This window comes from Tenrec ecaudatus, chromosome 1 (genome assembly GCF_050624435.1).
Source record: "Tenrec ecaudatus isolate mTenEca1 chromosome 1, mTenEca1.hap1, whole genome shotgun sequence".
Taxonomy (NCBI): Eukaryota; Metazoa; Chordata; class Mammalia; order Afrosoricida; family Tenrecidae; genus Tenrec; species Tenrec ecaudatus.
In genome coordinates, this window is record NC_134530.1 from 260,275,927 (window position 1) to 260,302,179 (window position 26,253).

Sequence of the window (26,253 nt, forward strand, 5' to 3'; positions counted from 1 at the left end):
GAGCCTTAGCGCAGTGGCCGTCTCCCCATGGGGCTGCAATTGCGGGCAGTGCGTGAGAGCACCAGCCGCTCCACAGGAGAAAGAGCGCCTTCTCCTCCGGGCAGCTAGTTTCGAAGCTCTCAGGGACATCTCTGCCCGTCCTGGAGCGTGCCTTCGAGCCGTCCTGGAGCGTGCCTTCGAGCCGCATCGACCTGATCACAGGGAGGGAGGCGGGCGCTCTAAGGGTGGAAAAGGAAAGTTTGCGCTGCATAACGACCTTTGGCGAAAAGGCAAAGTATAAAATAGCTGCCCTTTCCCAGATACCAAAGCGATGATGAGTAACTTGGGTGAGTTCCACCAATTTCTTCTTTCTTCCAGGATCCAAACCCACCGCCATCACTCAGTTCCAACTTAGGAGTGACCCGGTAGGACACAGTAGAATGGTGCATGGGTTTCTGGGGCATGAAACCTTTACCGGAGCAGAAAGCCTCATATTTCTACCTGACAGCAGCCGATAGGTTTGAATTGCCGACCTTGGGGTTAGCAGCCCCAACGTGTAACTCACTATGCCACCAGAGCTGCTTAGTTCCAGGGTATATTTTTTTAAATTAAATTTTATTGCATTTTTAGTCAAGGTTTACATAGCACCGTGGTTCTCAACCTTCCTAATGCCGTGACCCTTTACTGTAGTTCCTTATGTTGTGGTGAGCCCCCAAACATAAAATTATTTTCGTTGCTACTTCATCACAGTAATTTTGCTACTGTTATGAATCGTACTATAAAATCTGATATGCAGGATGTATTTTCATTGTTACAAATTGAACATAATTAAAGCATAGTGATTAATCACAAATACAATATGTAATTATATATTATAAAATATTTATTTCTAATTACAAATAAATGAAATTTTGTCTTGAAACACGGTATAGCACAGGTAATAGTCTTCACGCCAGGTACTCGTGTGGTCGTATCTACATGTGCGTGGACCCGCCTGGAGATGGATAGAGGAGCGGTGTCTCGGTTCCTAAGACCATCGGAAATATGTGGCGACCCCTGTGAAAGGGTCGTTGAACCCCCCAAAGGAGTTGTGACCCATAGGTTGAGAACCGCTGACATAGCACTTTCTGTGTCCATTCAATAATTTCTACAAAAGTTGTTAGTGACATTGCTTACATTCTTCACAATGTATGAACATTCTTATTATTTCCATTCTGATTGTTCCGTTTCCATTGGTCTAGTTTCCTTGTCCCTTTATAATCTTGTCTTTATTTTAAAGTAATTATTGATCATTTGGTTTTAGCGGTGATTTTTTTAAAGGGGTGCTTTACTGACAGATGGTATCACTTTTTTAAGTGATTTTTATTATTTAGCTACAAGAGGACTTTAGAGGTTACTTTCAGTTCAAGGTTTGAAGATTTTCTCCACACAGTAGACTCAGAGAACCTTCCCGTCTCAACCAGTCTAAAAGATCTGAGTGCTTTTTATTACATTCTTTTTCAGGAATTTGATGTCTGTTCCACATTTTTCTTCCATGGTAGACACTCTTTGTTTTATTCTGAAAATGTTTGCTGACTGCCCGGCAAAATTCCAGCCACCTGTGCTAAGTACGCTGGTGAATGAGAGCTGAGGGCCCAGTTACCTGCAAGGGAGACAGGCAGCAAGTAAACATATAAAACGCTTATAGTCACCAATTGGGATACAAAAAGGAGACGGTGCGCGAAGAAATGGAGGGAGGAGAGGGGAGAGGTCCTACGTGAAGGAAAGTGGTTAGGAGAGACGTTTCTGAAGAAGTGACGGCGAATGAAGCCTGAAGGATATGGTAGGAAAACAGCAAACCTTGCTTGTGACGAGTCCAGATGGGCAGGAGGGAGCTCGGTGTGGTGAAGAACAGAAAAGAGACCAGTGTTGCTGAAGCATCGTGAGTGGAGGTCGTTTTAGGAGAGGCAGGGTCTCAACAGACACTAGGAGGAGTTTGGCTGTGAAGTGACTGGGGCACTACTTCAGACTTTTCCGTAGGAGAGGGAGCCAATCTGATCTTTGATCTTACTCGGCTGGTCTGTAGCGAGTGGGCCAGGTAGACATGTGCAGAGTCTGTGTTGTGAGACCATGGCTGTGGTTTGGATTCGGGTGCCAGCAGTAACTAGAGAGCGATTTGTACACTTTAAAGTGCAGGCAAGGCTTAGCTGAAGGGTTGAATAAGGATATGGACACAAAGGTGGAGGAGGCAGGGACACACTTGGATACTTGCTGCTTTAGAAACTGACGGGAGTAACACTGCCTATACAGGAATTAAATTGGAACTAGAAACCAGAAAGAGTTCTGTTTTTGGTCAATCCCTGGGAGACACTAGATGGACCATTGGATTTAGCAGTTGGTCTCAGAAGTGATCTGATCTATAGAAACAAATCTGAATCAACAGGGTTGATAAGAACGAGAAACTTCTGAGTAACCCCAAGACTAATAGGGTAGGTTAAGAAGAATGATTCAGAGTTGGAAACGCTACAGTGACAAATGGGCAAGGGGAAATTTAGGAGGGAGTGACGGGGGCCAGATTGCAGGTAAAGAATAGAAATGGTGGTAAAAATACCTCTTTTGAGAAGTTTGGGTGTAGAGAAGAGCCAACAGTGAGGCTCAAGCTAGGAGGATTGTGTTTGTTTTTGTTTTGTAGCTGGAAAATAGTGGGACAAATTTTATTTTGCTAATGGGAAAAATCTAGCAAAGAAAGTGTGGTAATCTAGGAGAGAGAGTCAAGGAAGAAGCCTTTGAGAACGAGAATGGAGAGGATGGTTGTGCTCAAGAGCTCAGCTGGGATAAATGAAGCAACATTTTCTTAGTAACCAGGGAGCAAAGGTTGGCGCGGGAGGGCAGAGGAGGCTGTTGATAGGTAGTGCACAGAGGAGAATGGCAGGGCTGAGGGTCTCTGTGCCCACAGCTCCCTTTGCCTTGCTCTTGTTTGAAAGTTCCCAGAGATGTCTTGTGTATTTTGAAGAAGCGTATTATTTTCAAAAGAAGACCACCCCTCACCTGACTCACTCTGACAGTAATTGGGCGGTGTTCATGTTACCATTATGTTGGAAGGTATGCCACCAATGTTTTGCCAAGGTCACTCATGGTGGGCAGATTTCAACAAAGCTTCTCGTCCAGCGGTTCTCAGCCTGTGGGCCGCGACTCCTTTAGGGTTGGAATGACCCTTTCACAGTAGTTACCTGATTCATAACAGTAGCAAAATTACAGTTATGAAGTAGCAATGAAAATAATTTTATGGTCGGGTCACTACAACATGAGGAACTGTATGAAAGGGTCGCCTCATTAGGAAGATTGAGAACCACTGTTCTAATCTAAGACAAATGAGAAAGGCCTCAGGTGCTTCCAAAACTTAGCCAATGAAACCGCATGAATCCCAACAGCTGATTGTGTGACTCACTTGCTTTAGACATGTATGTCATCTGAGGGCGCAATCACTGGAGGAAGTCTTGTTCAGTGGTGCACAGAGCCAGCAAATGCAAGGAAGACCCCGGGTTAGATGGAACATGCTGGTGATCACGAGGATGACAGGACCAGGCAGTGCTTCATTCTGCCCATAAAATCAGCTGGCGTCAGAGCCGACTTGACAGCAGCTTCTTAATTCTCTGTAAAAGTCTTACCTCCTTATTGTCACAGCAGAGAGAATAACTCTTCTCACAGATATTCAGACATTGGTGAATCGTTTGATTTAAAAGCAGTGTCTGCCCCTGTGCCGTGGTTCAGATAGCAGAAATCGTCGCTTGTTTCTGGGAATGTGGTGTGCAGTAGTAAAGGATCTTGACTTTGCTTCTTTCAGGTCTGTGACACGAAGTTATTACAGAGGTGCAGCCGGGGCCCTCCTTGTCTATGACATTACCAGGTAAATCACATCCCATCCTGGAAGGTGCCACTCAGCCCTCTGCTTCCCAAAGTCAGCGCGTGGGTTTCAAGACATTGGCGTTCCCTCGGCATCTGCTTGAGCATGTGTGTATGCAGGATGGCCGCGTTCCAAGCCTTCCAGAAGCCACTGGGCCCCTCCATTCTGTCTTCTGTGCCGTTCAGCCAGCAGCTACCTCTGCTTTACCATGTAAAGAAATAGGGCCGTAGGCTTTCACTGGGTAAAGTGATCCTTGGGGTTGCCTTGCATTTGCTAGCATGAAGTGCCAGCACCATTCGTTCTTAAAGTTCAAAGAGCAAAGCTGGGTATCTGCTAAGGGTCCAGAAGGGCATTGATAGAGGTTCAGGGCGCGCGCTGAACCAAGGCCCCCAGCTTTAAATCCCAGTGCTGCCGGTTACTAACTGTGTGACCTGCCCTCCTTGGGCAAATTACTTGACCTGTCTAGGCCCTAGTGACCTTACCTGTAAAATGAGGATGCTCGTGGATCTAATCCTCGGGAGACTTTGGGTGAAAGCACTTAGCACGCGCCAACATCAGTTTGCACTGTGTCCAGTGTGGTAGCTGCTGTCCATGTGCCCACGGCCATTGAGTGTCCTGTCCCTCGTAGGGCCAAGCAGAGCTGCTCCCCAGGGTGCCAGTGCGCTAGACACTTGGAGAAGCACACCGCCACATCGTTCTCCCGTGAACTTGTTGGCGGATTTGAACTGTCTACCTTTTGGTTGGCAGCCAGGTGCCTTACCCACAGTACTACTAAGGCTTGCTTATTAGCCACACACAAGTACTCTCTACAAATTAAATCAATTTAGATACAACAAACCTGATTGTTGGCCACATGTGAACAGTGGCTACCTGCCTGCTGTATTGGACAGTACGGATGTTCAGACACCCTTCGTTGCAGAAGTTTCATCAGACAGTGCTGCTCTGTGTCCATTCACCACATCCTAGAAACATGTAAGACCAACTCAGCCTCACTGCCTTGCCTTTGAGCAGGAACCTGTACAGGGAGAGAGTGTTGTCCCTGCCATGTCCTTCTATAATCTATGTTCAGAGCTAGGCTCTCTGTAAAGGAGGAAGGCAGCTCCTGGCCCTGTTTCACCCTAGCCTCAGTCAGTGAGAGACTCAGGCTGCTAAATTGCGAAGTCTACTTCATCTACCAAAGTGTGTTGTGATATAAAATGTGTCTGTAAATGTTTTAAAAGGCCAAACCAAACCCAGTATCATTGAGTCCGTTCTGATTCATTGTAACCCACCAGAGCCCGAGCAAAACTGCCCCTGAGGGTTTCTGGATTGTAATCTTTACAGAAGTCGATTGTCACATCTCTCCCACAAAGCAGCTAGGGGGTTGAACTGCCTGCCTTTCGGTTATCAGTTGAGCGTGTAATCTCGGCACCACCAGAGCACCTTCCTGAAATATACGTCAGAGGCGAAAACGCTGTCAGTTTTAGAGACACGCAGACCTAAAAAAGGCCTGGCCCTACCCCTGGCCTCTCTGTGACTTTCAGGCATTTAACTTACTTCTCTGGATTTCTGGTTTCTCGTGCTAAAAGGAAATAAGAGAATCTGCCTTAGAGCGTCTGTGAAGAATCCGTGTGATCAGTTCCTGTAAAACGCACTGTTGTTATAAGGGCTTGTCTAGCGGCAGCAGGGAATGACTGACTCCTGCCTGCCCAGATTCTAGCACTGTGCCTTGCACACAGAGCTCAATAAATGCAAGTTGGTGCCATATAGTGGCCATTTGGATATATATCCATGGGGTGTAGAAGGGACGTGTTTAGAGGGGCTGGCACTGAATGTGTGATGTCACAGAAGAATCCGTCTGGCGCCTATGACTGCTGCACCTGGTGGGCCACTGGGTAGCTTTTAGCCCCCAAGTCACCTGTCAGCCTTCCACACTGTGGCTGAGGGTCTGTGTCTTCCAGGAGACTGGGCTATGGGGATGCTGAGCTATCGCTGCTCCCTCCGCCCCTCAGAGCCTTTGATTCTGACCGGGCCTGCTCAGAGAGTGCGTGCAATGGAGGCAGCTAGCTGTCTGTGCAAGTGTGTAAACCCTAAGGCAGTCTCGGGTGGCAGGTCTTTGATATATGTGCATCAAGCGTAAGTACTGTCGAGGGGGTTTCAAAATCTTGGGGAAATGGACTTGAAGTAGAATGGAATATACAGGAACTTTATATATTTTGAAGCCTCCTTTTATAATACGTTGTTTGTGTAATGTCCAGATTCCATAACATCTTGGGAGCCCTGGAGGCGCTCTCCAGTGAGCTGCTAACCGCAGGGTGGGTCTTTAAAGGCAGCAGCTGCTCTGAGGGACGGGCGAAGCTGTCTGCCCCTGTAAAGACTGACGAAGCCTCAGAAACCCTATGTCAGGTCACTGTGACTCAGCGTCAACTTGATGGTTGGAAGTTTGGTGGTTTGTATTTTTTTTATCATAGATGTTAAATGATAAGGTACCTGTATTTGTAAAATGAATGAAGGAGCTTCTGTTGATAGCATTTTGTACCCTGATTGTGTAAACAAATAACAAAATATCTAACTCACTACCTCAGTTTTCTGGAAACAAAACAAAACAAATCCTATATGTGTATGCCTGGTGCATGCCAGCTGCTGAGTTACCAGCAACGTTCTGGTGGCATTAGCATGTCGAAAAATTGAGTAGTGTGATTGCCTGGAAGAGATTGCTAGTTATATAAAATACATATACTATTTTCACAATCTTATATTACACAGCCGAGAAACCTACAATGCGCTTACTAATTGGTTAACAGATGCCAGAATGCTAGCCAGTCAAAACATTGTGATCATCCTCTGTGGAAACAAGAAAGATCTGGATGCAGATCGTGAAGTGACTTTCTTAGAAGCCTCCAGATTCGCTCAAGAAAATGGCAAGTAACCTTCTCCCTCACTTTTTTCCTCTCTCTCTCTTCAGATGGCAGCTTTGTGAATGGGAACATTTCTTTCCAGTTTTAAACGTGTAATAAAGATTCAAGATTAAAAATCATTTAGGACATATGGAACCTTGATTATAATTAGTGTGAATTTAGACTTACTTGCATCTTCAGTATATTTTCAAGCTGTTTTATAAAAGTTACTAGAATGAAAAAAAGCTCTATAATGGCATATTATTACTCTCTCACGACTTTCCAAATGAGAAACTTTGACTATAGGAGTCTTGAATTAAAGTGAAATTTACAACAATAACTTTAAAAGGCTTCCTCTAGATAACATCTTTTTTATTTGTAATGTAATTTGAAGCGAATTGATGAAATTAGGGGTTTAGTTGCTTTATTTTATTTACATTAAGTTTGAGTCATTTGATTATAGATACGTTTGAAATTCACTCCTCTGAATTTGCATGTAGAGTACTTTAGAATGCCACAAAGTGAACAATTTCTCATAGATACAGAGTGATAAAAATTCAGACATTTTAAATAATTTTAGAGTCAAGGAAGAATATTCTGGGATCAGTCACCACTTGTACTCCAAATTGTGTTTTAACATGTTGGCTACTTTTCTGCAAAGAAGTAAACATGAAAGAAAAGCATAAGCCTGGTGAAAGTTTATAAAGAAGCTGTTTGGAAATAATAAAAAGCACAGAACATCAAAGTTCCAAAGGAATACAGACGTCGCTGAATTGAACCACTTTTTTTTTTTTTTCTTAATTGAACCTCATTTTTACAACTGAAAGGATCCTGCACCATCGTGGTTATGTGTTGGGTCAGCAGTTCAAAACCAGCAGCTGCTTTGAGGGATAAAGATGAGGCTTTCTATCCCATAAAGAGTTACAGTCTGAGAAACCCACAGGGTCAGTTCCGCCCTGTCTTGGAATTGACGAGAAATCAGTTTGCTTGGTTTGGGTTTTACAAGTAAGAAAACAGCAGCTGAGAAAGATTATGGTTTTCCTGTGATAACAAGCAGAACAGACCATTCCGATGATTCTGATTAGTCTCCACCCCGACGGAAAGGAAAGTATTAATTCTTATAAGATTTCTTCAAAATCAGAGTGACATGCAGAACCCAGAATTCCCAGACTGTTTTAATCTTCATTATATTTGTGGTACTGTACAAATTACTTGGAGAATGTTTCTTTTTCATCTAAATCGAAAACTTGGCTTTTTTTTTTTTTAAACCAGCCTGCCCCTTAACTATCTCCAGGTGGCTCAGTCTGTGAAAGTGTTACCACTACTCATTCAGTTTCTGAAGCAGATTAAAGTGCTAGCATAAGATGGCTCGTTACTTCCAGAAAAGATGATCAATTTTCTAACATTAAAAAAGTTGACTGTACTTATTTTGCATTGACAAAAATAATAAGGTTTTAAGTCATAAATTTCATTTAACTTGCAAGTTTAAGAAACTATTAAACAGATTCTAGTCTTTCAGAAATAAGGTCATCTTCTAAATCTGGCTACTGCGTTTGATGTCGATTTTAGAGCTGATGTTTCTGGAGACAAGTGCACTAACGGGGGAGAATGTAGAAGAAGCCTTTGTGCAGTGTGCAAGAAAAATCCTGAACAAAATTGAGTCAGGTAAAAGGCTTTCCATCACTTGTTTATATTTTCAAGACTTATTTGCTCAGAGAATCCTATGTGAACTGAAAATTGTCATTTATTTAAAGATAATGTTCATGTGCTTGCAGTGAAAACTTATGTGACTGCCACATCAGCAGTGAAAAGGGTGGATAATCAATGTTTTAGATAGTGTTTTTTTTAAGCTACCAGCTTTTTGGATTCATCACATAAATGGTGTGTGTGTGTGTGTGTGTACACCTTTATCCACTCTCTTTCAACAACATGCTTATTCTGTTATGCTGTGCATAGTCTGGGGCTCATTTATATGATATTAAAAGGGTTATGGAAAGTTGTGTGATGCTGGCAGATGGAGGTTGGCCATTGTAGAACTATGCAGTCAAGTATAACTTTTAGTTCTGAAGCTATCTGATCATCCCTAAATTGCAGTCTTTCTTGTTGTGGTTTCTGTTGTTCCAGTAAAGTAAAATTTAAAATAACCCTTAACAGGCAGCTGACAAAGTCCTATGTAGTTGCCATTTATAAAATTTTTTTTTAATTTAAATGTTCCCCAAATTTCAAATATCTGAGTGTTCATTGTTTTATTAATATTGGCCTGCCAACTACGAGGTTGCAGTTAAACCCACCAGCTGCTCTGCACGAGAGAGGAAGCTGAGGCTGTCTGCTCACTTCAGTCACAGAAACCCAAAGAAGCAGTTCCCCGTTGCCCTACAGGGTCACTGTGCGTCAAAATCGGCCCATCGGCAGTGGGTTTAGTTTAGTATGTATATATATATATATATAATATTCAGAAAAGAATAAGTTACTGCCCTTTCCAGGGAAGACACAAAATAATCACAGTGTGCTATGTAGATTCAGTGACAGAGACACGGGTGGTCCGTAGGTCTGAAGAGGAGAGGACTTTCAGGGAGAATCTTCTGAAATAAAAGGAAGAGGAAGCACTTGAGCAGAGGACAGCATGAGTCGAGACTGTGACAGAACGTTTGTAGTTAGGTTTTTTTGAGTGGGCCAAGTTAAAGATAACTGATTAAAGCTTTCACACACATGTACAAGTAGCGATGAAGAGAACTAGATGAATCTAAGCAATAAAATCGGTAGGAAAGGACCGTTGACGTGGGGTAGGTATACCAGGAAAGGAAGAAGAACCCAGGGCGGTGTCATAGATTTCGTACTTCGGTAACCAGAAAAGGACATCAGCTTGGTAGAGGGTCAGCAACCAAAGAGGAAGACCCTCAGGGAGCCAGGTTGACCCAGTTGCTTCAACAGTGGACTCAGACATACGAAGAGTTGTGAAGACTGTGCAGGGCCGGGCAGTATTTCACTTGTGCATAGTTGCTGTGAGTCAGACCGACAGGATGCACCTCACAACAACAGCAATGGGGCAAAGAAAGAGACTCCACTGAGCAAGAGCTGCCAAAGGAAAAGCAGGTTTGAGATGTGATGCTTTTGCAGTAACACTGGAGTACCCACCTTTGCAGTGATTGCGTAGGGCTTAGGCCGTAAGCTTAGGGGAATGCGCTGGACTGGCAATCTAAATGTCACCCACCTGCCCCACTGCCATCACCTCACCCGCCGACACACCAGTGCCCCGTGAACGTAGCCGTCATCAATATATCAGAACAGATGTGAGAAGGAATGTCAGCTAGATCATAGATTCCCAAACTTACTTGGCCTTTTCAGAAAAAAATTCACTCCTCACTCCCCTGGCAATTAAATATTGTCTATAGCCCCTAATCCAGGGTAAAGTTTAGATATCTGCCTTGACAGGGGGGTGGTTCTGCCCACTTTGGGAAGCACTGGTCTAGAGAGAAGAGCAGTGGATTGAGGACAAAGCCTGGGGAAGGTGAGCAGAGGAAGAGGGGTGTATAAAAGAGGCAGGGAAGGAAATGGTCGTGTTTATGAAGACAACCAAGAAAATAGGGTAATTTAAACCCGAATTTGCAAAGAATCAGTTCATTATCAAATGCAATGGAAATCCTGTAAGCTGGAAAGTATCCACTGCAGAGGACCACAGGACGTCATTGGTTATCTTTATTAAGAACAATTGCAGTAGAATTAGGAAAGCAGACTACACACTGTCCTCAGATAGGAAATGGATTATCACTGGGTCCACTCCGATTCCCGACCACCGTGTGTGGAACAGAATAGACGTGGTCGTCCGTAGGCTTGGCTCCATTGCTGCGGCTGCTGTATTAGTCCGTCCGCTGGAGGGCTTCCTTCATTTTCACTGACCCTCTCCTCTCTCCTTCGAAACGGGGTTGTTGAAGCCCACGGTTTACTTACTTTTTACCTTCACCCACCATAATTTGAATGCATCAGTTTTCTGTCTTCCTTTGTCATTGTCATACAGGGTTGATGTAAAGGAGGGCTTGAGAAGGCACTAAATTTTGCATGTTTCAATGATGAGGGATGGGGGTCAGGGGGAGGTAAGGAACGAATGACCAGGAAAGGGGAAGATAGTTCGAGTAGGATGCTTGCTGAGGTACGAAGAAGGAAAAGAGTCAAGAGTCTGGATCGGCGGTTCTCAACCTGTGGGTCGCAACCCCTTTGGGGGTCAGATGAACCTTTCACAAGGGTCACCTGGTTCATGACAGTAGCAAAATTACTGTGATGAGGTAGCAGCGAAAATAATTTTATGGTTGGGGGATTGCCACAACATGAGGAACTGTATTGAAGGGTCACGTCATTAGGAAGGTTGGAAACCACTGGGCTAGATGGAAGGACACTTCATTCTTTTGAATATTTTCAGTCTGCAAACAAGAATAAATTTACTAAACTTGGTATTAGAATTGTCACTTTTGAAGAATCTGTAATCTTTAGCATTAAATTGGTTCAGTGTTGAATATTCAATTCAAAATGAATGAGGTTTTTATTAGGTTACCTTACTGCTTTACTACATTGACCCTTTCAAGATAGACAAGGGAGAGTTTCAAAAGATTCATGAAAAAATTGTGTTTTTCAATTCCATTTCCCACAAATTTTTGAAGCCCCCTTCCCTATTTCTTCTGAGACAAATTTATGATTATTTCTAAGTGAGAAAATGGAAGGTTACAAGTTAGCATTTTTAATTAGTCCTAATTTATTTTAAATATTTTAATATTTGGACATTTGGTTATTGAAAGATAATGGAATTTTCCCACAAACTGCTGGCTCAAAGATAAATACACATTTGAATTTAGATAGTAGTCACCTTGTTTCCTCAGTGATATTTATATTCACACTAGTACAGAAGGAAAGTGAGTCTAGTAAAGTTTTGCCAACAGAGTATGTGATCTGAAATGAATTTTTGCCAAACTGATAAGTAAAAGATCATTTATGTCTCTAGTTTTAATTAAATAGATTGTGTATATATAACATATTCATATAATTTCCAGTTCTAAAGAGTATGTTCTAAAAATGTAGGTTTCCTCACCACCCCTCCCGGTTCCTTAGCCATCCCAAACCAACAATTGTGGGTTCTTTCTGTGTCCTCGCAGAGGAAACATGGATATGCCAGCACACATGCATTTAGAGCGTTGGCTTTCTTGCAAATGGGGACCTGTGTGCACAGTGCTCTCCGCCCAGCTTTATTTCACTTAGCGTATGAGGAAGTGCAAAGTATTGCTACTAAGGTTTTAGTCTATGCATGCCCAGATTTATCCCAAGCAGAACATGTTCAGACATGGCCCTGTGATCAGTGGACGTCTTGTCTTGGTCTTCTTAGGATGCCTTTGGGAAAAAAATGTCCCAACAGTGGCTTCTGGGGGCCTTAACTACTGGGCCCGTTTGGAAGTCCGGGAAATGCCACTGTTGGGTTGACTTTCCCGAGTCCGTAGTAGTCGCCGCCCTGGAGGGTGATAAAACAGGAGACGCAGACTGAGCAAAGTGGATTTCAGTGATCAGACTTCTGCCAGCTTCTGGAACGTGTGGGCTGGGGGCCAGGGTAAAGTCACAGGATCCCGTGAGTAGCCAGGAATCGTTCCCAAACTGATCACGCCATGGCTGTGCAGTCCTTCTTGCTGTATTGAATGATGGAACGATTGCATTTTACGTCATGTGCATTAGGTGCCAATAAAAATGTAAGGAAAGAAAAAGTCCAGGAAAAGAGGTCAGCTCAGAAAGTTGAGGCAACCGTTTTGAAGGAATTCCAAAGAGGTTAGCTTGATAAGTTTTCTCAAAAGCCACAACGATCTTATTCGGAAGAAGTTTTAAGAAGATTGAAACCTGTATTGGTGAGAAGAAGACCAGGAAAGTGTGAGGAATTTTTTATCACGATGCAGCTGCTCGCCTTTGAGAGTACTGAGGTTGTCCTGCAAGAATTTCCATGGGAAACCTTACACCGTGCACCCTGAGTCCCGGTCTTGCCCCTCCAGACTTTCTGTCAAACTCAAAGAACGTTGTAAGGGAACACTATTTGAAGTCCCTTCACACTTGGCATTGTATGAATTGGAGAGTACAGAAATCTTCACGGAAGGGTTAAGGAGATACTGCCTTTAGCCAGACTTAGGTGGATGCTATGTTTAGAGACAATAGTTACACATTTTGATATTTTTGTTTACTAAAGATTTATATAACGATTTTTAGCAATACTTTTTGACTTGCTGTTCACTGAAGCATAAAACCTTTTCCTTTTTCTTTTTTCATATATAACGATTTGGTCCTCAGGTGAACTGGATCCAGAAAGAATGGGCTCAGGGATCCAGTATGGAGATGCTGCGTTGCGACAGCTCAGGTCTCCGCGGCGAGCACAGGCCCAGAGTGCTCAAGAGTGTGGTTGTTGAAAGTCACCTCCAGGGGCAGGCAAGGTGAGTGCTGGCAGTCCGAAATAGCGGGTGCTCTTCTCCTGCCGGGCCCTTCCCCCCACTCCCCCATACTCCAAGATAATTCCTCTTATGGATAGCTATAGAAGCTGTTAGAGGTTTTCCCAAGTGTATTATGAGAAATCGATGGGACTCTATAATCTGAAAATATTAGGACGCTTGTATACTTTTGTTTCAGAAAGAAAGGAAGGGTGGTTGCTGGTGCTAGTGGCTGAGAAGAGATTCTTTTGCTATTAAGATTTCATGGGTAATTCAAGTCTAAGTGAAAGTGCCTTTTGTGAAATAGAAGGCCCATTTATAAAATTTGAAAAGGGAGTTTTTAACTTTTAAAAGCTCCTATTTTCCCCCCCCATTTACCACATTGAACGTTTTTTCTTCTTTCTTTTTTTTCACAGTGAACTTTTTATCGGCAATAGTATTTAATAGGTATAAATACGAAGTAAAAGATGGTCATGTTATTTCATTCCCTTTTGGTCTATAAACTGGACTTATTTTTGCATTCGTAATTATACATATTTCTAATTTTTCTTAATATTTTTTAGGTGTACATACAATGGTATTTGGGACACAACTGTTGGAATTCGAAGAATCTGAAGTTTGTTTTTTTAACCACCGTTTTTTTTTCTACTCTTCCGAAGTAGATCTTTATGGGGGAATAATAATTTGGGGTTTTATGAAGGCTATCAGACATGGCACAGCAAACTGTATAATAAATCTGACTCAATGGACAATACCATTAAATGTATACATGTATGTAAAACTTTTTGTTCCACATTTTCCCTTTTACCTTTAGTTTGAAAAATGACTTTGTACTGTATATATTTTAGCCCAGTAAGTCTCCACAGCATGGTATATGATGTATGATATAACAGAATGCTGTACCAAATGCCGTTTAATTGGTTTTTAATCACATGAACTAAAGCTTGTTAATTGTGAGGTGTGCTTTTATCATCATGTCAATTATATTGCACAATTGGTTATACTTATGATGACCTGCTAGTCAAAGATTCTGGCGTTGATGGCCAGTGCATTTCTTATTTAACTCTGTTTGCTACATTCTCTATGGTGTTTATGTGATTCACACTTGAAATACTACATCAGGAGTCATTCATTAACGTAACAAAATAAAATGAAATTTTTATTTTATTTTTTTCAACTAACTATATTGTCCAGCTCTGTCTTGCTTTCAAAGTATCTTCCTCCAGGTCAATTCAGGAAATAGACATTTGAGTGCCTGCCCTGTTCGAGGCAGGATGATCCAGTGCTAAGGACTCTCTTACCTTTACCCAAACATCGTGTGCAATTTCACCTGTTGAGAAAATGTGTTAGACTTGGAGCTGCTCGGCTCTTTGCTAATTTGCTGATCTGCCTGACTCCGTGCTAGAATATATATTGTTTACTATTATGTTCTTTTCCGGTATTCAACTCCATAGCATCACTTTTTAAAATCCTTTATTATTTTATGTTCATTTTAAAGAAAGCTAAAGTTTAGAAGATACCCGTCATTAAGCAATTTCTTTTTTGGTTTTGCTGAATCCTCTAATGCCTTATTGCATTTAACAAGTTGATCTGTTCAAAGTTCACGTCGGCTATATTGAAATATGTATTAGATTGCAGAGGCTTGTTCTAGTGTTTTAAACACCAGTATAAGAACTATGTAATGGAATGCTTTAAAGCTGAAATCAGTGCAAAAGGTCAGAGTGCTTTCTTTGTGCTACATGTATTTCCCCACTTTGTTTCATTCTGAAACGGTAGCTGCAGAATGAATGGCACGCCGACTTTTCGTAGATGTTGCCTGTTGCTTTTGTTGTTTTGTTTTAATCAACAGCACAGAGGCAAATGTACACTCTGAGATGTAACTTTGATAAGCATTTCAGTATGTATCTGTTTATTTTAAGTTTCCTTTTTTTTAATGCCTTATTTTGAAAAGTTAGAATCTAAAGCATATTCTCAGGCTGAACTACTTCTTGGATCTCACTGGAGGAGTTGTTCATGGAATGTCTTACAATGGTTTTGCCAGCTACGTATTTCAGAATAAATTTTTGCCTGAGAAAGGAGCATGTCTATGCTAACGAAAGTAAGAATTAAAAAGAGAGAGAGAAATTTAAATCTGATCTTTAAATGGGCCTATCATTAGCCACAGGTATCACGCGTCATTCCACAGCCTTTGCTGCTGGAGAAATAAACTGTAAAAGGTCAGGTTGCTATTGCCTTGGGGAACAGTTGAGGTGAGGTTATTTGGAATCAGTCAAACTAGTAAGAAATGGTATGTGCACATTTCCCATTATTTACTAAGTTTTCAGGAAGCTCTTGTTTTGTTTCTAAGAAAAGTAAATCTTCAGTCTTCCCAGAAAAAGATGATGAAGTCCATTTAGCCCTGAAATTGTAACTTAATCTGTTTACAAACCATCATCTAAATGAAGCTGGAGCATCACGATCGAGTGGTTGTCTAGAAAGCTTGATTGCAGTGTTTGCTCAGAGCTTGGTCGCTGATCGAAAGGTGATCGTTGCAAACCCTGCAGCCCGTCCACGGGAGAAAGCTGGGCAATTCTACAGTTTCTTCCAACAGACTCTGGACTTCAGCCTCAGTTTCTTTATTCATCAAGGTTGACAGTCTTCCCTCTCCTAGCTCATGTTGAGCATGTTGAATGTCTTCCCTACCTTCCTTAAAAGTTTTCATCCATCTTTAAGATGTCATTTTGTATGGGGCACAATTCCTGTGAACTTGTTCAAAAGCTTTACTGATTTGGAAAGATGCGCCCTTGAATTATGTTACAAAGTTGGTAGTAGCACAGACATATAAGTCGTGCTTTTCCGTGGGACAAAAAGCTTTTTTTCCCCTTTGGAGGTGCCCTGATGAGCCTCAGACGAGTGTGCTTCAGAGAGTACTTTTCTACAGCCATCCGCCGACTGCAGAGGCATGCAAACACATTTTGTTGGGAATAAAACATGCACAGATGACCTGGAACCTTACTAGCATACTTTTTTTTACTTACTCTCATATAATCTGAGCTTGTCCAATGTGTTATTTATTACTTCCTAATTATAGGAACTTCCACAAAATTGTTTCTAGAATGTTACAGAATTTTGAGAACATTAGATCTACAGGTTTCAGTAAGAAGGAAGTCAGGCTGAGCCATCATCACTTGCTGTGGCCAGGTAATACTTCTTACTGGTAGAAAGTCATGTGATGAGCGATCTTTTTTTAGTAGTTTTTATGTATTTTCATATTTTGTATTGTGGAAATTTTCACGTATACACAAACTACTGTAATGAATTGCTAATATAAATTAACTTCAGCATTTATGAGACAATATGCCAATCCACCTCTCCTGTTTTATGCTGTATGGTTTGAAAACATCTGAGACATCTGTCATTTCACCCCAAAGTTGTTCAGTATTCTTCAGGTAATAAGAATTTTTTAAAATCTGTAATCACTTTACTTGTGGGATTTTTTTCCCAAGACATTGTTATAAAGCCAAGAATGGTTAGTGTTATCTTAAAGTCATATAAAATTGACTTTTGGTATGTATTGCAGAATCAAACTGCACTTGCTGGAGCACTGGAGGAGGTGGTATGTCAACATGTACCTGGCTAGTGCCTGTCCAGAGCAACCTTCAGCAGGATGGGCAGCCAGCATGTGAGCTAGTTTTAGGGGCTTGGTGCCCATGTACTACTGGTTAGATAATTCTGAACATCACCCAGCCAGGGCAGCACCATAAGGTCTACCTAATTTAAATCATCTCAGCATACCTGTGTTCTGTTTGAATCTGTTTCACTGTAAAGACAGCAGTTCCCTCTTCCTTAATGCTTGCAGCCTCGGCAGCGCCATGCATGGGGCGGTTCTGCTGCACCCACCTCTGAGCCCTCCCGCTAGCCGGCGGGGGGGGGGCTCCCCAAGACCACAGTGCATGCATGCTGGGGAGGACATTGTCGTTACGCTTTCGTAGGAAACTGAAGGAAAATAAGCTGATGCTCTAGTAACCTCTACTTTTTTCATGTAAACTCATTTTTATTTTTACGAAAAACTTGTAAATTTCTGAGAATTTTACATTCCAAAATATAGAAACAATTATGTATACTAAATATTAAGGGCTACCTATTATGCATGAGGGTAAAATGCTAAGTTCTCTATGTTTTGTGGAAAGCCCTCAAATAACTTTGTATTGAATGGGAAATTGTAAGATGTGATTAATTCTCGTGATATGTTATCCCATTATTCCCTTTTCCAGAAAGATCATCACATCAATTTCGGTGGCCCTAACTATATGTACCGAGCTCTCGTATTATCCCATTTCCTGTGGAAAATGGTGCTTTTGATAGGACATAGGCCATTCTCGGAATGGCCCTTGCATTTCCCCCGTCTTTGTGCCTTTGCATGGACTGTGCTTCCCTCCCCTACAGTACACCAGCCTGCGCCCCAAGGCTGTCAGGCTGAAGCCCCGGTGTCCAACTAAAACCCATAAAGCTGCTCTAGCGACTAAGAAGCTATTTCTAATCACCCCTCCCTAAACATACATATGCAAGCACACTGCTCCCTGAGTTCATGCACCTAACCTCTCTTTGGATATTGATCACATTGATCTCTATAGGTCCGTGGACCTCCTCTGTATCAAATGCCTGGCACATAGGAGGGGGGCAAATGATCCCAGGAGCTGTTGTCTCCCAGTCTTTGTAAGCAGAATCCGTCGTCGTCGACCTGGGGCAATGCTTGGTATTACCAGCCCATCTATCAAGCACAAGCAGCTTTTCTGCAGAATCTCCGAATGCTCTTGTGCAGTCCTCAAGCCTTTCCTCTGGGGGAAGGCGAACAACACCCAGGGCGGAACATTCCAGTATATTCCTTTTTAATGTTAGCTGCAGTAGGACATAGCTACCCAATTATGTTGATTCCAGGGTTGAGAGCTTTAACTATTTAAGCTGCAGGGGGTTTTTGCTTAATTATTATTTTCAGGGAATCCCATTTATACATTCTTAAATTGACTGCTTTCCACCCTTTATAACATGGCCTGTGGGCAAGCATGTTCTCCATCTCAATATAATTTGCCGATGTACAATCAGGTGGCTAAGGACTTGAAGAAGCCATTGATAAAATAGTCTCTAGAACTCTGCTTTGAAGACCCGGGCATGTATCAGCAGCGGTCCTATTGTGTGATGAGTCAAATGATAAGGCATGAAATATATTAAATAATTATTAATACACAGGTGCATTCACAACTGACCAGGCCCGATGTAGGAGCAGAAGCCAGACAAATCTCTAATTACAACTTGGAAACCTACTTAAAAAAACATTTTTAATGCCTTTTCAAAGGGGTACAGAAATGGCAAAAAAAAAAACCAAACCTTTTCATACCAAATTTTAAGGTTAAACAATTTCATCTAAAAGTTGTAAATTTTAATACTCTATTCAGCTTGTTTATGCTTATTTTTACCTGCTCTTCTAAACTGTAACTATCTGAGCAATGAGAATTATACTTTCATATCCAGAAAAGCCCTGTTCAGAGAATATAGCCGCCAAGTGCATCTTCTACTTTGCACCGTTTCTGGCTTCTTGTTGAAGTATAGACTTTACATTTTAAAGGAGAACTGGCTAAACAGTTTTTCGTTTTTAGCAAGCACCTCATTTGACTGCTGTCAGTTGAAATGTCTGTAATCAAGCGTGGACGGCACATGACGTTTTTCAAACTTAATACACTCTCACGTCTAGTATCTCATTGAATCTTCGAGACAGGCCTGGAGGGGTAGACACAGTGGGTGTCACACTTCATGCCCTGGTGCAGCTGAGGTCCATGAAGTGCAGAGACCCCACACCAGGCCTCCACACAAGGCAGACCAGGCTTGTATAAGCCGAGTGCTTGGGTTTCCATTTATCAGATTTGTCCTCAGAGTTTATTGGAAAATATCAAACATGTTTTATTAGAGTTTTCAGATCTACAAAGGGTTCTAATTTTAACTGGTAAGAGGTTTTCTCCATTTTTATATTACCTGCAGTACTGAGCTACTAGGAGTGGGAATATGTTTATTTCATCACAGTAAAACCGTGTTTTGTCTTAACTTACTGGTTTAATAGCGCTTTTTTTAATCAGTCTTTTGAAATTGAAAACGTTACAATTTTAAAGTGCATGAACACAAGTGCATGCTAATTTGTTTACAGAATGTGTGTCAAAGATTTGTCTGTTATATGTAAAGTGTCCCAGTCCTGAAGTTGTTTGTGAGTTAGTATTTCTTTTGTGAAGATAAGGATTTGCTGTGAGTCTCTGTGCTGATGGCTAGAAAGAGTGGGGAGGCTGTACCCTCACAGGCCATATCTATGTTTGTTAACAACTTCCTGGACTGGAAGATGCCAATAAACTGTTGAACCAGGTCAGCCCTGCCTGTGCTGCTGCTCATCTCGATGTCTTTGATGTAGCCCTTAAGCAGGAATAGAATTCACTACCGTAAAGTTTCCCATTTATCTGGAACTATCTGGTTATTTGACTCTGGTGGTCCTCTTTTCCTCTGTTTCCAGGACTAATTTAAACTGTAGCTAATCTGGTGCTTTGGATTTTTACCATTTGTAGTTACATTTTGGGAAAAACCATCTAGCAGCCTGGTTTTCCATTCAGATGTTTTACCTTGACTGTGCGGTGGTTCCCTCACCAGATGTCAGACACCCACAAGGGCAACTCCGACTTGCTACAGTGCTCCTCCCCGGAGAGGAGATGGCTGCTCCTAAGAGCCCCCAGCAGAAGTGAGCACTGGGTTTGCAGTTCCCAGGATGCCTCAGAAAACAGAACTCCAAAGACACAGTTATACTTCACATGGTGTCTGTCCTTTGATCCAAAGATATTAGAACCAAGTGCAAGTTATAAGAACTTGGGATTTTCCCTAAGTAGCACTTCACCGTTCTTAAGAACTGAATGGCAGGCAGCTCTACTTTGTTGTCTGAAAATGGGGCCAAAAATAAGAGTTACTTTTTAAAAAAAAATAGTTACTGTACACTAAATAAATAAGGAGCCCTGGTGGCATAGAGGGTTATATTAGACTGCTAACCAGAAGGTCAGCTGTCTAAGCACACCAGCCCTCTGCAAAAGAAAGACTAGGTTTCTGCCCACAAAAGGATTTATAGCTTCAGAAACCCACTAAAGTTACACTCTGCCTAGTAGGGTTACCATGAGTCATCGACTATTGAATTTTGAACTGCACAGATTCGAATGTTCTGAAACACAAAGTGAATCTGTCAGAGTTCAAACTCCTTTATTATTAAGATGTTGTAAAGTTTCCACCTTGCCTATTTTTACCTTTCTCCACCATGGAACGCCATTCTTCTGAATGCAATACCCAATACAATGTTCGGAATCAGTGCCCCAAGTCACCCCAGTAACAGGCCAAAATACCAAGAGAAAGCATTGTTGGGCTCTATAATGAAGCAGCACCGCTGGCAGCTGCTGCTGCACACTGCCCACCGCTGTCAGCCACCATTGTTCCCTCCTTGCCCCAGCCACTGGCACATCATCAGCCCCAGCCGATGCACTCTGCCAACATGAGCTCCCAGGCCACCCTGGCGCCCTGCCTTTCCTGAGGTGGGTCACCTACACCTGCTGCAAGGCCTGGGCTGAGGTTTGATATCAAACAGCACTTTGTCTTAAACATTTTTTATTGCTTTTCTTTCCATTTCCTCATTTTCTCTCTCCTTTCTTCCTCTTTCTCTTTTGTGGTTTTTCTTAATCCTCTCAACTATCCTCACGTGACCCAGCCTCCCACCCTCCCCTAACAGCACAGAGATAACAGTCCATTATAAGTCACCAAGAAAAATTGGCACAAACAAGTGAACAGTGCCCAAATCCAAAGGAACATTCTCAAGATAAAACAGCTCTGGAATTACTAGAAAAAGAAATCAGAAGAATGATGTTCCTGTCTTGTTATAAGATGGTACAACTTTGCCACCTGTGCACAGAAGCTCTCAAAAGAAGAATTTTCTTAGGAAGAAGCTTGGAGTCAATCACACGTCTGAAACATTTGACATGAATTACTCACTGAATTCTAGAAAAAAATATGTTCTAAAATGTTAACTGCTTAATTTTAAGAAAAATGTAGATCCTCAAAATATTTATGAAAACTCTATGAAGTCTTGCATTTTCGACACCCAAAATTACCCTCACATCTTCTCTATATGTACCTTTTCTATTTTTTATTGTCCACTCTTCTTAGGCTATGTTCTGACTTTGTAGTGTCCAGCTTGTAATTTCTGTATGTATTGCACAACCTCCTAAACTAAAACAACTCACTGCCATCTAATTGATTCTAACACACAATAACTATACACAAAGAAGAACTGCCCCTTAAGGTTCCCAAACCTTTATTTTAAAGACTGCACAGTGACTAGTAGATTGGAACCACTTACCATGTGATTAGCAGCGCTCTGTGTAACCAACTAGCTTAGCTACCAGCTTCCCTCCGAAGTCCCTTAATGCCTCATTCTTTTTCAAGTATTCCTTAATATTTTTGTCTCATCCTGTACTGTGTGAGTCTGAGTTCTCATTTAAACTTAGGATGATAAATCAATTTGTATAGCAGCTGAAAATGTAATGGAACGCCAAGTTAAGATGAAGACAACCCACTTGAGCACACACGTTTGGAACAGTCAACTAAGAGCATGGGGAAAGAGTTATGTGAGGTGATATCACGAGGAACAAAGTGTGTCCCATTGGGATTCCAGAAGAAGAAAGGGGCAGGGGGCAGGAAGTCACAAAAAAATAAACTTTCCTAACACCGTGAAAGAGGAGAAAATACTACTCAAGAAGCTGAGAGAACACCAAACAGGATGGGCCCCAAAATAAACACATTGCAGAATGTCAAATTTCCCAGTGTAGAAAATCTGTAAGAATCCTGTGAAAAGCCAAGGAAAAAGGAACACTCATCTACAAAGGAAAACTTGTACAAGCTCAAGTTTTTTTCAGCAGAAAGCATGCAGGCAAAAAAGACAATAGAGTAACATATATAAAACCCTGAAAGAAAACTGCCAACCAGTAATCTTATAGCTAGTAAATGTATCCCTCAAGGGAAAATTAAGGGTATTTCCAGACAAGGAGAAATTTGTCAAACCAAGACCAAGGGGTGTTGACAGGGAGTCAAGGAGTTCAGGAAAATGTTTAGAAGTGGATTTGTAGTAGCAATTGTAAGATACTGCTTGATGTGGTTAAACTATGAAATTATGTATCTACATGAACTCCCAATAAAGTGGTTTTGAAATTAAAAGTATTGGGAGCACTTAGTGGTAGCAATTGTAAAATACTGCTTGATGTGATTAAACTATAGAATTATGTATCTGTATTAACTCCCAATAAAATGGTTTTGAAAAAAATGGGAGCACTTTGGACAGATGATCAACAATAGCAGAAGAATCTGACAGTATATAAGACAACACCACCTGGAAATAATACTTTTTTAAATTTTAAATAAAATTTTTAAGACCAAAAACGGAACCAGAGAAGACAGATATCAACAAAACTGTAGATACAAAACATTCAACAGATAAAGTAGTTCACAAAAGAAAAGGACTTAATTTCAAAAATGGGAATAAAATAACATAAAAGGTAAACCAAAGAAAAGTGGAAAAGATACCTCAAATAAAAAAAATAGTAAAAAAATTGCAACAAATTAAAAAAATTATAAGAAAATCCTCGAATGAAAGGAACTCGACACAAATGCAAGAAGAAGAAATCTCACAAAACAGCAAAATGCAGCAACAAAGAGCACGCCACATACCAGTCTGTGTTATTTTTCCAGTGCAGATGGAATATTCCATCAACTAGAATGTATGTTCAGACAGAAAGCACGCCATAATTTTAAAATACACTTGATCATCCGTTTTCTGGGACCATCATGCTGTCACATTAGAAAGCAACGGGAAGAACAAGGGCTGTGGGGATCAGCCCACAACCAGATGAATCCTAAGGGGCGGTTGTGCAACTTGAAAGGAAAATAAAGAGACCACAGACAAGGCTTGCATGGGCTCATCTCCCGAGGAGTTAGGAGCCAGAGAATATATTTTCCAACAGATAGATATCTGTTCTTGGAGCTAGCAAGCCCCACCAATCACATACTTAACAAGGTGGTCAGTATCTTAACCTTCGCTGTCCCTGGGCTCTTTGCAGGAGAAAGCTAACACTAGCACTGGGGGCAGGCAGAAGAGAGTTGACTGTCCCTGTGTGGGGCGAACAATAGAAACGTGTCTGCCCCTCTAGATAAGGGCCTGCTGGCTGCATAGTAATCAACCATGTGCTTGTAAGAGGTATCATTAAGGTAGCACTGTTGTGGGAGGACTTTGGGATAATTTTTAATTAGGAGAACGTGACTGAGACTTCTCCAACTCACAAATACAGAGTCCTACCTCCACCAGACTCCTGGCCTCCCAGGCTTCTTAATTATGAGTGTAGAGGATTTGTACATACACACTTCCCGTGCCTCCGTTTCCCACATTCCCCCCTTAAAAATTGCAAAGGACTACAAAGGCGACATGGCTCTTTTCTATGGGACTAGCCTTCTATAGAAACAGCATGCGAATGCAAAGACAAAATGACAAGCAACACAGTCACACTAGAATCTAAACTATGCAAAATACTTTGGATGAAACATTTTCTTAGCTGATTGAATTATCTAATGACATTTCCTTAAATTCCAGCAAGTGATGTTTAATTAAAGTCCCACAATGTAAGGTTACACAAAAATATATGATGTTCCAGTTCATTTTAAGCATCAATTGATGTAAGTCCACATTTTGATCGTGTTGCAAATGGACAGTCTGTTGAAGTCCAGTCACTTTTGCATAAGAAATGATGACACATCCTGGATTGCTTCTCGGGCAACATCAACGATGGTGGAAATTATTATAAGTCCCAGAAAGGCAACAATTGCCATTCTCATGAATCTTTGGTGTCTTTTTTTATGTTTGGGGTAATTTCAGCAAAAGGAAAGAGGTCTTTTTGGCTGTCTTCCCAACCCCGACGTTATGCGGCTTCTCTCTTCCTGGCCATATTCTACACCAAGGAGTCTGCCTGCTAAAATACAAAGCAGATAGCCTCTCCCAAAGGCAATTAACAACCCGGTGTCCCAAACGCTGTTCTTGTTCCGCCACATTGTCTCCAGCTCAGCTTTTTCTGTCGGGGCAGAAATGTACTTATCCACCCTATTTTTGTCAGAAATTTTAGGAAGGAAAGGGAAAAAATGAGTTTAAAAGACTAACGTTTGTTAGATATAGTATTGCCCGTCATCTCCCCTTCTGTTTTAATCTTGGTAATGTCAGGCACTTTGCCCAGTTTAAAATAGACCAGGTCGGTTGGAATGTTCCGGAGCTTTGCTTTGGAGAAGCGAAAATTTTAAAACTGACTCAAGGTGGCACTGTTGAGCTTTCTGAACACATTCCAAGGACTAAATTTTTTTTTCTAATAAATTTATTAAGCTGCTTTTTTAACTCATGAAACAGATCTTTCCCCCCGTAAGTTTACAAGAGTGACTACAGTCGCAAACTGTATTGTCCTTGAGGTCCTGTACACCCCAGGATCTTGCCATTTCTTCTCTGGGTTAATTCCTGTTCCCTCCATTTTGGATTCTAGGGTGATTATTGGGTGGGCCTTAGGCCATTGTGGATAACTTAGGGAGTGACGACATATCCTGAATTTGAAAGTTCTGAAAACGTTTCTCCTTCCGTTTCTGATTCCACGCGGGGATGCACTTGCCTTCCAAAATACTCCGTGACTTCCAGGGGAGTCAGATTTCCCCGGTGCCCCCTCCTGGGTGGTGTCTGTTTTACCTGTGAGGAAGCAAACGTAATTGGCCTCTGTGACCTCCCCTTTTACAAACCAGGGGGTTCAGGTTTCATTACAGCTTTTAGTAATCACAATTAACAACTTCACTAACAATCTGCATACCTCCAGTACTTCCGCCTGATTTCCTGAACAAAAGCTTTACCCCTGCTTTTCCGGTTTTTTTTTGTTTTGTTTTTTACATTTTACTAGGGGCTCATACAACTCTTCACAATCCATACATATACATACATCAATTGTATAAAGCACATCTGCACATTCTCTGCCCCAATCATTCTCAAAGCATTTGCTCTCCACTTAAGCCCTTTGCATCAGGTCTTCTTTTTTTTTCCCCTCCCTCCCTGCTCCCCCCTCCCTCTTGTGCCCTTGGTAATTTATACATTGTTATTTTGTCATATCTTGCCCTATCCGGAGTCTCCCTCCCCCCCTTCTCTGCCGTCCATCTCCCAGGGAGGCAGACTGCTGGGAGCGCTCTTGAACCTTTCCTTGGCTAGTTAAGTTTAGAGCAGCGAGAACAAAGACCAGTCTTGCCAGCCAGTCTGAGCCCGCCCCTTGCCACAGGGCGCTGCCAGCACTCCTTTTAAAATGTCCAATCGCTCCACAACAAAACATCCTCTCTCTGGTCTGTCTTTAAAGTTTTCCTTTTGTGCTACTTCTCTCTGTTCTGAAAGTAATGTGCTTTGCTGCACTGCTTAGTGCAGCACCTTTATCTTTTGCACTATTCCTTTGTTGTTTTTGGCATCTGAGCTGCTTGGGGCTGCAGCCCTCAGGGTAGGCAGACACATTGACCTTGAGTTTCTCTTTGGACTCAGATTGTATTCTTCCAGTCTCTTCTAATACTGCCTCAGCTAATAAACAAACATAGAGTTTGTTTCACCGAAAGTCAGACATCCCCTGAAAATAAGACCTACTTATGTAAGATCTATCTCTCTGGGCTAGAGTTACACCTCAGTCCTTGGCTCCGCACAAGAAAGAATTCACGCTGAAGCCTGGCTCGTGATCCAAGTGAATTTAATGAGAGTTCAAAGAAGCTTCAGGTTTTATGCGGCACCCACAGGATTCCTTTGACCATGCGGCCTGGCAGAGACTGCTCAGGGTCACCAAGGATCTCTCTCCCAAGTTTTCCTCCGAAAAGGACCATCTCAAGTTCTTTCTCAAGTTCTCTTCCCAGTTCCTCTCGTTTTCCCCTCTCCCCCTGGCTCCTGCCTTTTTAAGGATTTCACAGGGGGAGGCGTGGTGGACAACCC

The 26,253-nt window shown here is 41.9% G+C and overlaps 1 protein-coding gene across 1 annotated transcript in view; it reads left to right on the plus strand.

The window, feature by feature from the left end:
- RAB4A (RAB4A, member RAS oncogene family) overlaps positions 1-19,569 on the plus strand; it is a 57,455-nt gene extending 37,886 nt beyond the window's left edge. Inside the window, exons 4-8 of the mRNA XM_075531709.1 lie at positions 3,803-3,865; positions 6,608-6,762; positions 8,308-8,403; positions 13,048-13,187; positions 13,745-19,569. Coding sequence (XP_075387824.1) covers positions 3,803-3,865; positions 6,608-6,762; positions 8,308-8,403; positions 13,048-13,163 — 430 coding nt within the window. The 3' untranslated portion in view covers positions 13,164-13,187; positions 13,745-19,569. The remainder of the gene's footprint in view (positions 1-3,802; positions 3,866-6,607; positions 6,763-8,307; positions 8,404-13,047; positions 13,188-13,744) is intronic.
- Positions 19,570-26,253: the final 6,684 nt, after the last annotated feature.